The sequence below is a fragment of the Scleropages formosus genome, chromosome 6, assembly GCF_900964775.1.
Source record: "Scleropages formosus chromosome 6, fSclFor1.1, whole genome shotgun sequence".
Lineage (NCBI taxonomy): Eukaryota > Metazoa > Chordata > Actinopteri > Osteoglossiformes > Osteoglossidae > Scleropages > Scleropages formosus.
Window position 1 is genome coordinate 37,400,881 of NC_041811.1, and position 18,396 is coordinate 37,419,276.

The 18,396-nt window shown below is 48.4% G+C and overlaps 1 protein-coding gene across 7 annotated transcripts in view; it reads left to right on the plus strand.

Moving 5' to 3' along the window:
- Nucleotides 1-17,399, plus strand: part of mef2ca (myocyte enhancer factor 2ca) — a 67,535-nt gene extending 50,136 nt beyond the window's left edge. For 6 of the 7 annotated variants that reach the window (XM_029252923.1, XM_029252928.1, XM_029252924.1 and 3 more), the window contains 7 exons: nt 2,209-2,352; nt 5,989-6,178; nt 6,958-7,005; nt 12,667-12,839; nt 14,164-14,293; nt 14,907-15,042; nt 16,072-17,399. In XM_029252923.1, coding sequence (XP_029108756.1) covers nt 2,209-2,352; nt 5,989-6,178; nt 6,958-7,005; nt 12,667-12,839; nt 14,164-14,293; nt 14,907-15,042; nt 16,072-16,408 — 1,158 coding nt within the window. In that variant the 3' untranslated portion in view covers nt 16,409-17,399. The remainder of the gene's footprint in view (nt 1-2,208; nt 2,353-5,988; nt 6,179-6,957; nt 7,006-12,666; nt 12,840-14,163; nt 14,294-14,906; nt 15,043-16,071) is intronic. The other variant, XM_029252929.1, reaches the window with a different exon arrangement.
- Nucleotides 17,400-18,396: the final 997 nt, after the last annotated feature.

The window sequence follows — 18,396 nt, forward strand, 5'->3', positions numbered from 1 at the left end:
CTCGCCTTCCCTTCTTTCAGGGGAATGGGGCATGCAGACATGACAGGTGCAGGCCCACCAACAGGTGTGGCTATTTTGGATGAGTACAAGTTCTTTAGGTCAGACGCACGGCCCCTCGGAAAGAGGGAGGACCGCAGCACGAAGCTCTGCCTGGCCAAACGCCACTAAGAGCCGAATGCGCCCGGTCTCTTCGGATGTGTCCTGTGCCCCACCGTCGCGGAGACGTGGCTCACAAATCCCTGCCTGCGATGATTGCAGTCGTCACCTTGGAACACCTATGATACCAGCAACGTCAAGTTCTCAGCCCGTCTCATTTAAGGGCTACTTGTCACCCGAACCCTCGAGTTACACAGCGTGCATTTGCTTTTCGCGCATCGTTCAAATAAGCCGCAGCCGCATGTCCTCGATCGGATGGGTTCAGCTTTGCACTTTTTGTCACTGTTGGGAGCTGACAAAGGTGGAGGTGCTTAAGATTAAACTTTGCTATTACTTGCATTTTTTGCATGAAGGCAGAATTGTAGGTAGCTTAAGAAAGTTGCTTTGGAGAAAAGTGGCATCTAAATGAATTAATGTGACGTGATGTAATTTCTGTCCGTTTATTTCCGTCACTCTTTCAGCGATAAATGGAGCAGATGCGACCCGTGTTTATGGCCGCAGCTGTTAGTTGGCATCAAAACACTCCAAACAGTGCTGGAATGTGGGCTTTCTTCTCTTTGCTGTCTTCAGTAAGCAGCGGTTAAATGAAAGTACATCCGTTTCACAAGTATTTGTAAAAGAGATTGCATTCTAATGTTTCGAATTAATAAAAGACAACAAAATGAAAGCATCCAGTGTGCGCTCACTACTTGTGCGACAGGATCTGGACCAGCATGGAGAAGTGTTGTGATAATGCCAGTAAAGTCGTACGGAGAATTTTTTAATCCATTGTATATTTATCAGATTATTTGTTTATTTTTATTCTTTACTGCACTTAATTCGTGAGTAATTCGGGTGGCGTACGGTATGTATTTTTACACTTTAATAGACAGCGACATAATGGTAAAAGTTGGCCTGGGAAGCGGATTCTCTCATGCAGGGATGTGTTTTCTGGTCTAATTATCGCAGACACACCTTTTTGTGTAACTAGGAGGGCAGCTTTAAACCAAGGGTGATGAGGACATTGTCCCTTCTCCCTCCTTCCTTTGGGCTCCTGCGGTCACACACTCACTCACACACTCACCATGTCACAGCCAGCTTTAATAACATGAACTCACTTGCACTAGTGTAAATAAAGCCTTTACCTTGCTATCACATGAAGATCACCCAGCTTGGAACATTTGTTCGTAACGCTGCACAGTGTCTCTGACAGCATAGAACCCACATGCTTTGCAGGGCAAATGAAAAAGGCGGTGATCTTGTGAGCTTTATTTCTATATATCATAAGTATATGTTCCCCAAATGATCGAAATGTCTCCATCCAGTACTGCGGTAAACTCCGGACCTCCGCAACCCTGCATTAGATAAGTATTTGATAATAACTAAAATAAAACATAAAATTAAAAGGCAAGCAAATATAACATTTTCTTTACACATATTATGAGTTATGTACATCGTATGTATGTCATGGATAAAAATACCTTTCATTTTGATATTTTAATTAATTTTATGACACATTTTTTGTCCGGGAACCAGTGGGGTTTTTGTTAGAAGTAATGTTAGGTGGTGAGGGACCGGTACGAAAAAAATCTGTGGATGTCCATCAACAACATTCGGTAATAGTGTTTTATAGGCAGTGCATATGGACCACAGCTACACCTGCACAGTGTAAACTAAATGAAATTTACAACAGAAAAATCAAGGATACATCTTACGTTTCCATCTACGGGTCCGTCTTGCTTTCTAAGTAAGTTTCAAACTGTTTTAATACGCTTTGGAACTTAACACACAAAGAGAAAACTGAGATTCCAGACTGGTCCTTCAGAATGACCATCCGTGTTATTGCTTTTACAATGTAACAAATCGGGGGCCAACATTAAAATTTGCTTTCCACGGTCATTTACACTCTCTGCAGTCTTATTAATTGCAAAGTCTGAATCTCAACAAGACTAATGTGCAACATAAATAATGGTTACATTTATTGGCTGAATGAGTGCTTCATTAATTAATAGTTGCGCTTGAGGCTCAATAGTCCTTTATGTTTCATAAGGTTCGCCTGCCTTCTTCCCCCAGACACTGCGCAAGAAGGGTCTAAATGGCTGTGAAAGCCCTGACATTGACGCTGATGACTCTCCAGGACACAGTCCCGCATCCGAGGATAAGTACCGCAAAATCAACGATGACATCGACCTCATGATCAGCAGACAGAGACTGTGTGTAAGTGGTGCCATCTCCCCCTCACTTGGTCATCCTCTTTCTTCACGTCCTTTTGTTTTCCAATATTTCTGGGATTCTGGGGTTGTAGGAGTTTGCAAAGGCACTGCCAGAAAAAAATCAAAAGCCTGCTTTATTTTCCTGCTGCTCACAGAGGGTATATAAAAGAATGAAAATATATCTTAAGATGCAGAAAGACTAAGAAGGTGTGTAAGGAGAAGAACAGAAGAAAAAAAAAAAACAAAAATAAAGGAAACAGCGATTAGAGAAACAGACTTTTAACCCAAAATCTTTAGGCTTAAACCCAAAGAAAGCTGTTGCACATTTGAATACCACCATTAACCTGAATTTCCCCTGTAAATTCTTAATTACTTTGAGTGAATGAATAAAAAAATATTAAAGATGCTTGAAGCTACGGCAGTACTGATAGTGATCAGAGACATTTAACTCCTGTTGTTTTCAGGTTGTCTAATTTAAAGTGAAAAGTGAAAATGAGCACTTTGTACCGATCCCTTGGGGGCTCAGATGAAATTGTGACTTCCTAAGCTCTCATTATGGCACAAACCATATAGTATTTATTATCACTTGATATTACATTTTGTACACTTTATACACTGTCCTGTAAAAGTACTTGAAACACAAAGGAATTCTTGTAAACATTGTGACAATAGTTCTGTGAATACAGTCACAAGGCTAAAGCTGCTCATGTCTTTCTGTAGGTATTTGCTAAATATACCCTATTTCACCGCACTGTATGGGTTGAGGGAGTGGAGTGGCACGGCAGGTTTGTTGGGTCCTGCTTTCTGGTGGGTCTGGGGTTTGAGTCCCGCTTGGGGTGCCCTGTGATGGACTGGTGTCCTGTCCTGGGTGTGTCCCCTCCCCCTCCAGCCTCACGCCCTGTGTTGCCAGGATAGGCTCTGGTTTACCGTGACCCTGCTTGGGACAAGCAGTTTCAGACTGTGTGAGTGTGTGTGTGTGTGTCTGTGTGTGTGTGTGGGTTGAACTTGTAAACCCAGAAGGCAGAATGACTGATTACAACAGTCACCCTGCATTACAGTAGAATTATTAGGGGAATCTTTGTGCCATGATTGTCACTTGTTCCCTCACTGAGGGCCTCACATTTGTGTTCTAGGCAAAATCACCCTTCTGCTTGTTTCACACACACACACACACACACACACACACACACACACACACACACACACACACACAATGTCTACAACCGCTCGTCCTGAGTGGGGTCGCAGCAAAACGGAGCCTAACCCGGCAACACAGGGCGCAAGGCTGGAAGGGGAGGGGACACACCCAGGGCGGGATGCCAGTCCGTCGCAAGGCAGCAGGACTGGAACCCCAGAGTGCCTCTTCGCCCCCCTGCTTGTTCCACCCCCCCAAAACATGACTCCCTAACCGTGTAAGAGAAATTAGAAATACGAGACACAAGACCCACATTTTCACTTTTTTGCTGTCGTCATTTCAATGTAGTGTTTTGCTCAGTTGGAGAGGGCTTTTCAGCCATTTGTACACCTCACCAGTGTCTCCAAAGGTCAAAACAACACCATCCCAGGCAATTTGGATTTACACACATATAGACCCCGTGGGAACTGGCCCAGAGCACCTGTCCTGGATGCCTGCCTCTGATATGTTGCATCCTTGACTTTGACAGGGACCTCGGGACAATTCAGTGCCACACCTGATCTGGGAAGGGTTACTGTCACCAATCCCTGGAAAAAATAGCTGAAGAGCATCTCCTCAGAATCCTAACGGATTCCTCCACACCTGATCCTCATGAGCTTATGAAGGCCATTTACAGGAGGAAGCAGACTGAGCAAGTTCCATGTAGAGTCTGCTTGTTTGCTTCCACTGACAAATTCATGAAGATCTGCTCCTGGTTTTAAAGATCCTGCTGCAGTGATCCATGCTGCATCTGTGCACCATCTTATCACGAATGCTGGAGGAGTCAGGATGTCACTGAAAGCCCAGTCAGCATCGAACAAATTCCACTCCTGAATTCACCTTCAGTTGTGTCTCCGTCTGATAATAGTTAAAGATTTGTGTGTTATAAATCATTTTGAATATTGCAGATGAAGCTTGGCGACCCAGTTCAGAACGGGTCCTACATCTGGGTCATAAACATGTGGCTGAAAAAAGTTAGAAGCAGCAGGTATTGCAGCGTAAGGCTCCAGTCTTGCAATGAAAGCATATGCTCAGTCTCACAAAGGGAAGTTCTGTTGTAAACAGAGTTGTAAACTCGAGTAAAAACAGTGATCGCTGTCAGTTTAGATAAAAGGTTTTGTTGGGCAAACTAAGAAAGGTTTTTTTTTATAAGGGGTAAAGTTTGCCATGACTGAGAGTGCTTCCTAAACCCAAACATATGTAGCATGTGGTCCAGGGGTCTTGCTTGTGTCCCAAACCTTGGTCACTCTACTGGCAGTGGGGCAAGGATAGTGAACGATGCAGCTACAGTGGAAGAATTTATAAATTAGGAAGCATTAGGCAGAAATGATGAAAGAGCTCAGCTTAACCTTAACTAATGCGTTGCCTTTGGTGGCGGGAGAAAAAAAGGAGAAAACACGGGTGAACGTTAAGCCCAGAGCACTTTTAGAGCTGATAATCTTCAGCAATATCTCCGCAGCTAAAGAAGAAGCCTCACTGTTGCCATCGAATGAAAAATGCAGGGGTCAGATTGATTTCTCGTACAAGGCTCAAGGTCACATGGTAGTTACTGAAAACCCTACATGCAAACAGCTTCCGGTGTGTTTACCTGTGTTGACACCTTCATGCAAACACCCGGTAAACACACAGGACTGGCACAGCGACAACGACACCACCCCCACGTTGATAGGAGCCATGTGACACCTGGAAGTGACGCCGCACTCTTCCAAAAAGGCTGCAGAAGAAGGACAGACGCGGATATATATGTTTATATTAGAGGCTGAGACACGTTTGAAAGACGGATGAATCCATCGTGGCGAAGCGGGAGCTTCGAAAACACGGTACGGAGCCCTTACCGAGGGCGCGGCCACTGTTGTCGTTCTGAGGCGTAAGCAGAGAAGGGCTGAGCCCCTGTGTGACTACTGTGCTCCACATTAAAGTAGGTTAGCGGCACAAGCAATACCGCGACCAAACCGAGGTGGAAAAACACAGAGGCTCCACAGAAACATGGGCAGCACTAGTCACGCTTTAAAAAAACCTTGTTACGCAGGAAGGTGGCCTTGGCGAGGTGGTCTCCTACTCACCCACATATTTGAATTTGGTTACTAATTATGGACAAGTGGTGGACACCTGCACGCTGTTGCTCTTTGGGAGCCGGGGTGGGGTCGGAGCCTCTTTGTGACCTTTCACGAGCAAAGAGTCCTCTGTCCTTCCTGGAAGGTCCTAACTCTGATGTATGGCACCGTGGGACGTCCACACATCTCAGAACACTTAGAGCAGAAAATCCTCCAAAGGTCTTCGTCGCAGAGTTTGAAGTCACCTAAAGCAGCATTGGCCTTAATGAGAGTACATTTCGTCCCCCTTGGAATGAGGAAAAGCTCCACAAGACTCGTCCACGTTGAGCAGCTCCTACCGGACTTCTGCTGGGAACCGAACCACGTTGTTTTCTGTGTATTTTTGACACCGTTTCTCCTTCACCCTCTCCAGCAGGTGATCCCCCCCTCCAGCTACGACATGCCCGTCTCAGTCCCGGGGAGCAATCCCAACAGCCTCATCTACAGCCACCCAGGTGGCTCTCTGGGAAACCACAACCTGCTGCCTCTGGCCCACTCCTCCCTGCAGCGTAACAGCATGTCTCCTGGAGTCACGCATCGGCCACCCAGCGCAGGCAACACAGGTAGACCTTCTCCCGGTGCCGCTGGCAAGCCCTACCCCCCAACACACCCCCTTATGCTGGCAAAGTAAAATCACAACCCTTATTAGTGGGGATTCATCTCTTCTCGTACTGTTGTTCTGGTCGCCATCCGTCCGGTTTCGTTTTCAGCAATTTTGATTTTCTCATGTAAACTTGAAGTGATCCTCCCAAGACAAATTTCGGAGTAATGACACGGGACCCTCCAAGGACGTTTGGCCCCTTACTTTAGAATGTGTTTTGTATGTATTTACGTGCACACATCATACACACTCACGTAGAGACATAGAGACATAGAGACACTGTCGTGCCTCATATGGCGGCAGTCTACTATTCCTCTCGGTTTATTGCCATCCTCTAAACACTCTTTTGTCTTTTAGTCTGACTCTTCCAGTGACACCACGAGTTCTCCGATTATGTCCGGCTTCTTCGTACAGTCTGCTGCACGTTACAGGAGCGTGTCTAAAGGATGGTTTTTTTTGCACACACTGTGATGCTCAAAACACACAGGGTTTGACTTAAAAAATAGGACACATTCCTTTTATTTGTCAGCCCTACACAGCAGTTTAAACGGTTCACAACGAGGAAACCCGGGGGAATCTTGAACGATTCTTTCCTTGCTTTAGCCCATGTTCCAGACAGACGTATTATTAAGCGTGGTGCGATTTTGCTGAAACAACTTTGCCGGCTCTGCCGCGGGGCGAGCAGAGCCACAACCGGAGCTTCCCTTCGACATTTTCCTACTTGTGTCTTTTTTCCCTTAGGTGGTCTGATGGGTGCGGACCTCTCCGCCAGCATGGGGACCGGTGCTGGTAAGGATAACAACCACTTTATATACAAGTGCGCTTTCAGTTCACAAGTCCATGCGCTCCATTGCAGCGGAGAGCAAAGACCCTTCACCTTCTTCGTTCCTTCTCTATAAACCTGGGTGGAACTTTGCCAGTTATAAAATAAACCAGAAGCAAAATCCAAAATGGCCTGCATTTCAAACAAGGAGAATTTGTCCTTTTCCGGCAAGCACCATTCCGGCTGGCGACACGATGCCCGACGTGCTGGAGGATAAGAACTGCGTCGCATCTAGTGAAGCAGATGTTGTCGGATATGGCTGAGGACTGGTGGCGATCTTTCAAATGGCACCAAAAGCGCACTTGCGTGCCAAGCAGCCGTAGATGAACAAGTTCCTCCTTTTCTATTTAGGGCTGTTTCTTTGATTAAATGTCGCACGGCCATATACTTTGTCACGTATGTGTAACCGGGCCTTTTCTCACGCGCTGCGCGTCCTCTATGTGACAAACGAGATAGAAACGGATGCTCTGGAGGAGCGCGCATTTGTCTCTTTGCGACTTTTCGGCCGAGCACGAATCGTGTCGTACGACGCCAGCGAGGGAACAGGTGGTCTCCCCAAGGTCCTGCGCTCACAGCCGGGCGCTGCCGGATGCGCTGCAGACAGTGGCCCCGCCGAGGGGTCGGCGCAGCGTCCGCTGTCTGGCCCTCTGTCACAGCGACGCACAAAAGGAGTCTTTTGGCGCCCCGCGTACCGTCAGCCGCGCTCCGGGGACACGGCACATCAAATGCGTCCTTTGTTCCCGTGGCTGGGAACAGAGACGGGCTGTGTGCTCGGCTACCCGTAAAAAAGACCAGAGCGGCCATTCGGACTCCCGTTCAACCTTTTGCGCACGAGCCACAAAGTGCCTCTTATGAATATTCACGTGTCGAAGGCGCTCTGCCCCAGGAGCCTCTTTAACGTCACGTTTCCCCGAGACGTTGACGGTAGCGGTGCCGTGTTTGTCTTCCCTGTCTCTCGTCAGCGTTTCGCAGAACGCCACGCTATGTCATCGAGCAGACAGGCGGCCTCACTTTAAAATAGACTCTCAGGTTTCCCGCCCTTTTGATGGCCGTTAAGGTATGAAAATAAACAGTTTTTATGGCTAACGTGATTTGGGTCTCTAATTAGGCTCGCATGTTCTGAAACAAGTCACATTTAAACAGTTTTGTCATATTAAAGCCCGAGTAACCACACGTCACGTGGATGGCTTTTGGAAGCATCCTTGTAAACGAGAAGCCTTTGAAGGAGTTACCCAGGTCCTCCAAGGCTGGAAAATCGTTCTGCCTGCTACTAATGCGTTATAACACGGCAGCCTCAGGTACCGCATTTCGCCCGTTATCCTTGCGCTGTTTATTTTTGCCTCGAATATTCAGAGCTCTTGATTTATTTTTAAATGTATTCTTAAAGCTACGGTTAAAAGCCCGTTTGGACTTGTAGGCTGTCGAAGATGAGAGAGCACACCGGAGCTTCTGCGGCGCGCCTTTATTTTTCCGGACGGACGCGTTTCGTCAGCTTCACGCTTCCCGCCGAAACGCATCCGTCCCAAAAAGTAAAAGTGTTTCTCGGTAAGCTCCGCTGTGTGCTCAACCCATCTCTGCTCTACACCTGACATACACCAGGAAGATTGAAACACCCAAACCCTGGATTCTTTGTTTCATTACGAGGGAAACGCGTCTCCTGTTCTCTTTTTTCTCACCTCCATATCGTCAACATTAAACTTATTTGGCACTAAGAGCACCACCTCCCCAGCATCGCAAATATGCTCCAGCGCCGCCGGTATGGGTCCGTTGCTTCGCTTAATGCGGATCACCGTCAACATTCCTCCCACGCAGAGCGCAGGCTGGGGTTAGCTCTGTGGCCGAGGGCCACGCACGCTGGCGCTCGACTTCCTCTGCGCAGCAGGTCACTTGCTGTAGGTCAGTCCCTCTTGGTTCCTGTGCGGGTCGCAGCCAGTTAGCTGTGGGAAAGTGGTCCATCGCACCAACTGCGGCTGTCCAGCGGTGAGAGGTCTGTGGCTGATTTAGAGCTGCGATGGGGCGAGGAAGCCGCCCGGTGCTGGTCTCTCCACGAGGCCTCGTCCTCTCGCTTGGCACGCGGGAGCCGTGAGGCGCAGGCTCTAAGGCCGCGAAGGCCGAGAGAAGTCGCGTGAGGGAGGCTTCGCTATGAAGTTGTCCAGGTGACAAGATGGGGCAGAGGGCAGGAGCCACTTCCTGCCATTATTTATGTCCCATTCCAGATTTATTGATTATCTCTCCTGGCTGCTTTGTCCATAGCGACAGACACGAGGCCCATCGTATCCCTGTTGTTGCACAGATCCGCGAGGAATTTAAGCTAAGCACTGAGCAGGGGAAGGCAAGACTAAAGCAATACCGCCCATCCCAGGGTCTGGACTGCAATGGCAGTTTCTCGTCCGCTGGAGCGCCTGCTGCTCCTCCACGTCATGTCGGCGCAGACCTTAATCATGCATTTTCTTCCCCTCCACGTCAACTTTCTTCTTTCTGCTAAGGCGCCCGCTGTGACATTTTGCGACTTGAGAGCTAAAAGCCCTTGCTCGCCTGTCAGAGCTCACAGCCCGGTCCTTTATTCAGCTCCTATGGCCGAACGACGCCACTCGCATTCCAGTCACAGCTTGCGCATACCTCCCACCGGTATTTATAAGTGCTATATATTTAAAGCTTTTTTCCACCTCCATTCTTATTACTGCATTGTCAGTGGCCTGCTGACAAAACTGACATGTAGCAGAGCAGGGCAAAGCATTATGGACCTTTTAGTTAAATGGTCCCTCGTAAAGTAAGCTCACTTTCATGTAAGTTGAATGGCAGATGTCTGTATCTTGACAGTGACACACTGTAATGAAAAACACTTTACCACAATGCCATAATGGCACAGGGCGCATTTAGAGTAGTGGTCAGTGCTCTAACGTAAATACATGGCAGCCGACCGTACAGTCAGTAAAATAGCTTTATTATAGGCTTCGTGATGTTAATTCTACTTTCTGGGTGCGCAGTTGAAGAGAAGTTCCCGGCCCGACCTTGCGCACAGGGACCGCTCTCCTGTTCTCTCAGGACCTTCTCGAAGCTACGCGGTGTCATTCGACTGACGAATGGTTCTCGGGCGGCTGCGGGGGTGCAGGAAGCAGCTGGTGACCTCTCTGGGTAGACAGAGAGTGGCATGTAGAAAGGTCGAGGCCGCGTGGCACAGTTCGGTGATGCTGCTGAGGTACAACAGTGGTTAAAGAAACTGGGTTCGTGGCAAAAAGCTGCATTATGAGCCTTAACTCTATGGACTTGGACAAGATGTTAATTCACTTCGGTGAACAATCTGATAGATATAAAGCACTGGCTGTGCAAGTTCCTCATTAAGTAAAGAAATAAGACTAAAGATGTAAGGTGTCATGCCTAGAAAAGCAGTCCATAACTCGAGCAGCTCACTTTACACCAGTCCAGTTGTCGACCTGCTCGGAACCGCGACGCGCAGCATCGGTACCCAACTGTCCTTTTTTGAGACAAATGTTCACTAACGTTTCAGTAAATTGCAGGACAGAAACTTTGATGTCCAGTGTTTTAAATGCTCCCGCTCTTAAGTGACGATGTAGTCGAGAGCTTGTTCAAATATTGTAACTTGTGCTGGGATGTGTAAGAAAGACACTTAGAACAGCAAACATTAAAAAGAAGAAACATTGAAATGTTTTCCAGTGGATTACATTTACATGTTCGTGTATTCATTTATCCGACACAGTGACGAACATCTCATAGAAAACACTATGTGTTCATTACATTAGTAGAAAGAGGCTCTTGGATACAGACGTGTGATTCTTCGGTGCAGTTAGTTTGTTTCTTTCCACCGTATGAATCGAAGTTCATCACCGAGTAGCTGCATAAAACTTTATCCGAATATCCACGATTCCCGATCACCTTCCTAGCAATTTTTTTTGAGATACGCAAACATTTACGTTACGTTACAGGAGTGCTGTGTAAAGGTTTATCCGACATCATCGTAAAGTTACGGTGCATGAACATTTACACCTTACATGAACTCAAGAGATGATGGGCGAAGTGAGTCTGGAAGAGAGGAGGATTCTCTGTTCTCGTGATCTCAGTTCCTATAGTCACATGTTCAGAGATCATGACTAGCCCAGGAATTGCCCAGTCAGCATTAGCGATCGCACCGAAGAAGTAACGACCTGAAGAACGTGTACAGTATGGCCGACGGCATGTATTTACACTGTCTGATCGCTTGTGCTCAATCTAAATTGTGTTGAAAACTCCAGCGGAGCTTCTGGTGAAGGCGCAGGGCCGGGCTTCAAGGCGAGGAGCTCGGCGGCCCGTCGAAACACTCGTGCGCGTCCGTGTCGCACTCCGCTGCGTTCGCCCGCTACTGTGGGGCCGCAGCTTCTCCGCCACGAGCCGCCGTCTACCAGTCCTCCTCGCGGGTGTAAATGATGCTTCGGAGGCTGTCGTTGAGTGCACGGCCTTTCCTTTCCGGCGAAACAAAGATCTCACAGTAGAAACTGTGCGGGGCAGGGGGGAGCAGGGGGGGAGCAGGGGACATCTGTGTTTCATTTTCCACTAGTGCATGATTAGGAGACTTGTGTGTGTCCGCAATGTTACCCCCTTTCTGCCTTTCAAGTGGCGAAGAGCGTATGGCACTTTGCGCTCCGCCGCAGGAACACCAGTGATTTTGGGGGGGTCGACTGCCCCTTTGCACGTGAGAGCAGAGCGTTTAAAGGGCAGCGCCGCGAACTGACTGTAACACAAGCTCTTTGTCTGAGCGCAAACCTCACGCGCATATTTACCTCCGTGACGCGAGACGACACGCGTGTCCCGTTACGGCTGCAAGATCCCGTAATTGAACGCGTCGCGCCAGAGAGCAGGAACGCGAGCGAAATGACGGCGGGCGACGCGTTCCGAAGAACCACCGCAGATAAATTGTCGGTCTTTTCCTCTAACCGGAGCGCGGCCGTCGTCCTCGCGAGGAAACGCGGCCCGGGCAGGTGCTGCTGCGGGGAATATCTGGCGGAGTGTGGAAACGTGAAAAATGTGTGCGGTTCAAACGCGTCGGAAAACCGCAGCAGCCCTCTTATCACGGAAACCGCTTTTTATCTTTGGCAAAACCGCATGAGGAGGAGCACGATTCCTCTCTGTGGCCCGAGCCCTAGCGCGGCTCCTCGGAAGGAGGGCACCTCCGGTGGCGCCGCAACACACGCGCTTCCCTTTTCTGGCGGAACGGGCAGCGAGGAGAGGATGCGTCACGCTTACGCACTCACCAAAGTTTTCTCTGCGTGTGAAGGTTTCCCGTTGATGCCAACGCGGCCGTTTCGTCTCGCGAACCCGAAACCCTCGGTCGACTCGCTCGGGGCGCCGAAGCATGACAGCTTTAACCTGCTTTGTCGAGACGTTTTTCAACGCTCCCGTTTTCGTTTCAGCAGAAGGGAAACAGACTGTCCTCAGTCCAAAGAGTCTTATGCAGCCCCCATCGACACACGCGCACACGCACACGCACACTTACTTCCCAAACCTTTCCCAGCTGTGAAATACATGCCGAGGCTGGTCCACTTTGTCACTTTAACGAAATGAGGTTATTAACGTGAGATGTGTCTGAACCCCGTCTCCGATGCCTGTGCTGATCCTCCCCGTTATTCCGGCAGGAAACGGCTACGGAAACCACCGCAACTCACCCGGCCTGCTGGCCTCACCGGGGGGCCTGGGCAAGGGCATGCAGGCCAAGTCTCCGCCGCCCATGAACCTGGGCATGAACAGCCGCAAACCTGATCTGCGTGTGCTCATCCCCCCCGGAGCCAAGAATGCCATGCCGTCCATTGTGAGTTTCCGAACCCCCCCCAAGCCTGCTCCCTGTGCTTTATTAATGCCTCCTAACCCACCTAAAATACACTTTTTTCACTCCACTGCTGTCTTGCAGCCTTCATCTCTTCCATCTGTGTGTCGAATGTGACGAAAGTTCACGTTAAGCTATCGGAGCTGCTGCGCGACACTTCAGCAGTGGCACGAACTGCTTGCTTTGGTTGCTGTCCAAACACTCGTTCGCTTCTCGTGTAAAATGTCCCTCGGGCTTCTAGACGCATCGTGTACTTGGAGCAGTGCTGTCGCCCTCCACGCTTAGCCACCACTAACTCTAACTTCAATCTGTTGCCCTCCTTTTTATTGCCGCCAGTCTGAGGATGTTGATCTGCTATTGGTAAGTGGCACCACAAAGAATTTAGACCCCCCACCAACCCCCCCCTTCTCACTGTTTTAGAAAAACAAGATATTCAAGTGACACTTAACAAGTGAGATGAATCAATGTGGCCTGTGCTCTTGTGACAAAGTGCAAATGTGGACTGTGGTGCAGCGCAGGACCTTGACTAAGTGGAAGGTGGCATCTAGTGGCGTGTTACAGCAAACGCATCGGTGCCGCTCTTGTCCAAGAATCCTTGCGCTCCACTCACTTTTGTCCCGGATGGCAGACAACGCCAGACACGTAGCAATAAATTAACTACAGTCATTTAATCATTTGTACAACAAATCACTGTAACACACTCGCTCGCTCACCCACACACACTATGGGCAACTTTGAGTGAACACGTTTCTCCTGAAACGTCCGTGTTTGGACTGTGGGCGGAAACCAGAGCACCTGGAGGACTCCCACCCGAACATGAGGAGAACGTGCACTCCCCACACGGCGCAGCTGTCGTGAGGCACCAGCACTACCTGCTCCTCAACTGTTTCCACTTTCTTCCTCTTTTCCAACCTTCCTCCTCTTCTACCTTTTCTCACCTGCACTTATAGCTTGTGTTGAACATACAAAACTGTTGCTAAACTGAAATAAACTGAGTGTAGGAAGAGTAAGAAGGTAGAGAATCTAATCCTCTTCGTACCATCCCTGCGTTACACCGTAATAACGGAACACCGTTACCCAATTCAGGACTCGGTTGCTAAGGAGACCACTATGTATAGGTTACTATAGCTACTGCAAGCTGTGCAGGTGGGAGACATGGTTGGCGGAAGTCAGCATGGCTTATTCATTTCAGAATATTTTGCATCCTGCCCATTGACGAAACGTGAAGAAAATGAACCTGCATGGCTGTACGAAGGCCCGAGGAGACATTTATCAAATGCATGCATTTGTTTGCTCTCTTCTGTTGCAGAACCAGAGGATAAACAACTCACAGTCTGCGCAGTCATTGGCTACACCAGTGGTTTCCGTAGCAACTCCAACTCTTCCAGGTCAAGGCATGGGAGGGTATCCATCAGCCATATCAACATCATATGGTACTGGTAGGTAGAGCACTTCATGTACCTCATGTCCTCCATCCCTCCAGGAAAGCAGACAAATGAGATCAGCAGCAACGCACCAGTTCTGAACCCGTTTCGGTTAAAACACCAATGCGGTGCACATTTTTGAACGATTTATGGCTCTCTCGTATATTGCGTTCGTAACGCGCAGAAATCGTGAGGCTGTACGTAGCAGCTTCGATACGCAGCTCTTGCTCCAATGGTGACTAAAGCCTTTGGCGTCAGGTGGTGTGAGTGTCTCACCGCTCTTGGATGCGGGTTCAGATCCGACTCAGTGCGTCTGGAGTTTCTGTGTCCTCTGGGTCTCCGTTTCCCCCCGCAGTCCAGAGACGCGTGTTTCAGCTGAATTGATGACTCTAAGTTTTCCTTTGTGAGTGTGTGTGTGTGTGTGTGTGTGTGTTACATCGCTCTGTTGCACAAACAACTGTAAACACTTTAATACAGTACATGTGGCGTTCCACATCACCTTGGACAAAGGTGTCAGCTAGATGGCTTCATAGTAACAACGCTTAATAAGTGCATACGAAGAGTCGTGCCACTTGCGAGATGTGTGTTCTCACGTGTGTTCTCACGTCCGTCTTGTTTCCCGCTACAGAGTACTCCCTGAACAGCGCTGACCTGTCTTCGCTGTCCGGGTTCAACAGTGCCAGCGCTCTGCACTTGGGCTCGGTGGCCGGCTGGCAGCAGCAGCACGTGCAGAACATGCAGCATTCGGCCCTTAGCCACATAGGGTGAGTGTTTCCGCTCTGCTTTTTGTAACAGCAACTCCAGCAATAATATTAATATTAACAAGTAAAGGGGTACTGATCCACATCAAATGAAGGTTTCAAGTTCAGCTGCTCTCCTCACTGCTGCTCTTATACCCTTGAGGGAGGTACATACCCACTATTGCCCCGTAAAAACTGCCAGATTTGTAAATGGGTAGAACGCCATAAGAGACTCTGGATTAATGTTTTAAATACGAAATATTAAATTTTATTTATTTCACGTCTTTATCCATAACAACGGTGTCATTTAAGCAACATTTCTTGCGATGATCCGCCCATTTCAGATAGCAGGGTATTCTTACTAGAGTACAGCCCAGTCTACACCACCAAGCAAATACTAAAGAGGACTAGTGGAATGTGGCTCATTGTCAAACTCGTGACGAGCGCGATGTGGCCATCTGGTTATAGCACGTGGAGCCACATGCTTCCCATAATACCCCCCCGGTGCACCTGTCCGGAACCGCAGGCAGAACCTGCAAGCCACCCCTTAGACCTCCTAGAAGTGCAGTCACCACGAATGTGAAGTTTCTCGTGGGAGAAGCCATGGGTGTGGGTCACTACACTGTGCCAGTTGTTCCTGCAAAGGTGTCTGCAGCACAAACATGCGGAAACATTTTGAGTCACTTCGACCCATCTGCTTAAATAATATGGATAATTCAGTGATAGCACCGCTAGCTCATCACTTTCACTGACAACAATAATGGCTTTTCTACAATGCGACACTGATGAGGATGAGGTGAAGCACTGGGGCGCTGCTGTTGACACCACTTCCTACCAGTTGCTCCAGTTCTTATTCAAAGGTCTTTGTGTGTATTTGATGTGTGACGTTGCAAACCGGGTCCAGAGGTTCTGAGCTCCAAAGGATGTGTTGAGAGTCTCCAGACATTTCTTACCACCTGCATGGTTTTGGCAAGTCTCTGTTCTGCCTATGAGAGTGAGTGCGTGCGTCTGCCGTTTCCTCACCCTGTAACTGCGTTTCCTTCTCTTCTACAGAAATTGCACTAGCAATCACTTATGTCAGAGTTCAAATGTGTCCCAGCCCTCTGCACAAAGCCTGCACATCAAGTCCGAACCTGTTTCTCCTCCTAGAGACCGCGCCGGCGGTGCGCCGGTCGGCTACCCGCCCCCGCGGCAGCTGCCCCCGCGCCAGGATGCGGGGCGCTCGCCCGCCGACAGCCTGAGCAGCTGCAGCAGTTCGTACGAGGGCAGCGATCGCGAGGAGCACCGCGTCGATTTCCACTCGCCCCTGGGGCCGGCGCGCCGCTCTCCGGACCAGCGGGAGAGTCCGTCCGTGAAGCGCGCGCGCCTCTCAGAGGGCTGGGCCACATGATGGGACGGATCCCGGGCCCTCGGCCCACCCCCGCGCTCGATCCCCACGCATCGTGGAAGAAGCCCCCTTTTCTAAATCGATGTTCGGTGTTTCATTCTTTTCTGCAGTGCGTGCGTGTGCGCGTGCGCGTGCGTCTGTGTGCTGCGCATATATCAGTGTTGCGATCGGTGGGAAGGTGTGCTGAGGGTGGGGACCAGGGTACATCTGGAAGTTTTTTGCAGTGCGGGAGTGTGTTTGAATTTTTTTTTTTTGACTTTTTTTCCAGTGGGGGCATTACTTGTGCCATGTGTGGGAATGAAGTTGCATATGTACACAAGGGTGTATTTATATAAATGAAATGAACAAGAAAACAGTCAGGTACTCTGTTTTGTACGGCTTACGACGCGTGTACAGGTGGGCTTTCCACGCTGCCAGTTCCCCGCAACGCGGCCGTGCAGGCTCTGCAGTACAATAGATGATGTCATGTTGCAGGTTCAACGTATTTATGTAAATAGCCTTTCTAGGGCGAGGGTTTCGAAGCTCCGACACTCTGCAGATTCATTTAGCGGAAGAAAAATGTTGAAAAGCTCTTATGCAATGTTCAAATTACACAGGTAAACCTGCAGGCCTGTAGCTGGAACCCTGGAAAATGGTTTTGTGTCTCTGTACTATGGAACATACAGTATTTATAGTAGGATGGAGTGGAATCCAATCACAGTGGACCATACTGTTATTTAAGAGCCGTGCGTGTGGCATATTCAAAGTCTCAGTGACACATTATATATTCAAAAATGAAAGGATGTATGATACATTTTGCTTATATTTTCGTAAAAAGGAATTGAAATGCAAAGCATTTGTGGCGTTTTTGTAGTTTCTATAAGCCAGAATGTGTTTTTGATAGCTTTGCTAAAATAATTTGAAGAAAAAAAACCTAGAAGTAAAAAAAAAAAAATAAGTACATGGGCTTTTTGTATAGAAAGCACTACCTTTAAGCCATGAAAACAGACAGAAAACCAATGCTTTGCTGAACAAAAAACTGTTTTCTTTTTCTGTAGTTTGTTTGTTCTTTTTGTTTTTAAAGGCGTATTTCTAACTATATGTAATATTCAGAATCTTTCAAGAAAAGTCTGTGAAATTAACATGCTTGTGTATAGCTTTCTAATATATGAGTATACATATATATATATATATATATATGTAATTACTATAGTTATAGCAAACATTGTTTTATCTCATTAGTGGGGTTATATATGTGCAAGTTGCACATGTTGCCAGTGCTGTTCTGCTTGACCTGCAAGTGGTAAAAATACACGAATCGGGTTTGGATTTGCTTGAACCTTCTGTACCGGCGACAATAAATGACAAAAGTGTGACTAAAACGATTCGTACCTTCAAAATGACAAGAAGTCTGGCTGGGTATGTGCACTGCTGGTGAAATGCACAAAAACGCAGCATTTGCGTGTAAAAATACTCGCTGCGCTCCCGACAAAACCCAGGTACGCGGTGACACGCTCGCTCGACCTGTGTAAAACAGTGTACCAAAGCACTCCCCGTGTCTGCCGGGAACCTTTGCTCATTTGCCCGTCTTGCGGGTGTAAAATCAGAAGTTGCATTTGTCAAATCGCACCTCCGAATACAATTAAAGTTAAGTTTACGGCGCACGCATGCATTAAAACACGTGGAACATTCGATGGCTTTAAATTTTCCTTGAATCGGCACTTCCGCTCGTGCGCAGTTCCGCTGCGCCGGCGTGTGAGCCCAGTGTGTGAAGGCCACGACTCGAAATGATGGCAAAAACCGAACGACTCTTGGGAATGACAAGCTGGTCGGAAGGAAAAACGCAACTTCCGATCGGTTCTCGTCACTTTTGGTGTCAAGCTCGGCATTTTACACCCTCTTTGTCTCCTTGCTTCTCGATCTGCTGTTTTTGGAGTGTTAGGCTGTTGCCGTGTGGAGTCGGCACAAGTTTTCAATGATCGTACGGTGTAAATGTGGTCAGTCTGAAGGGG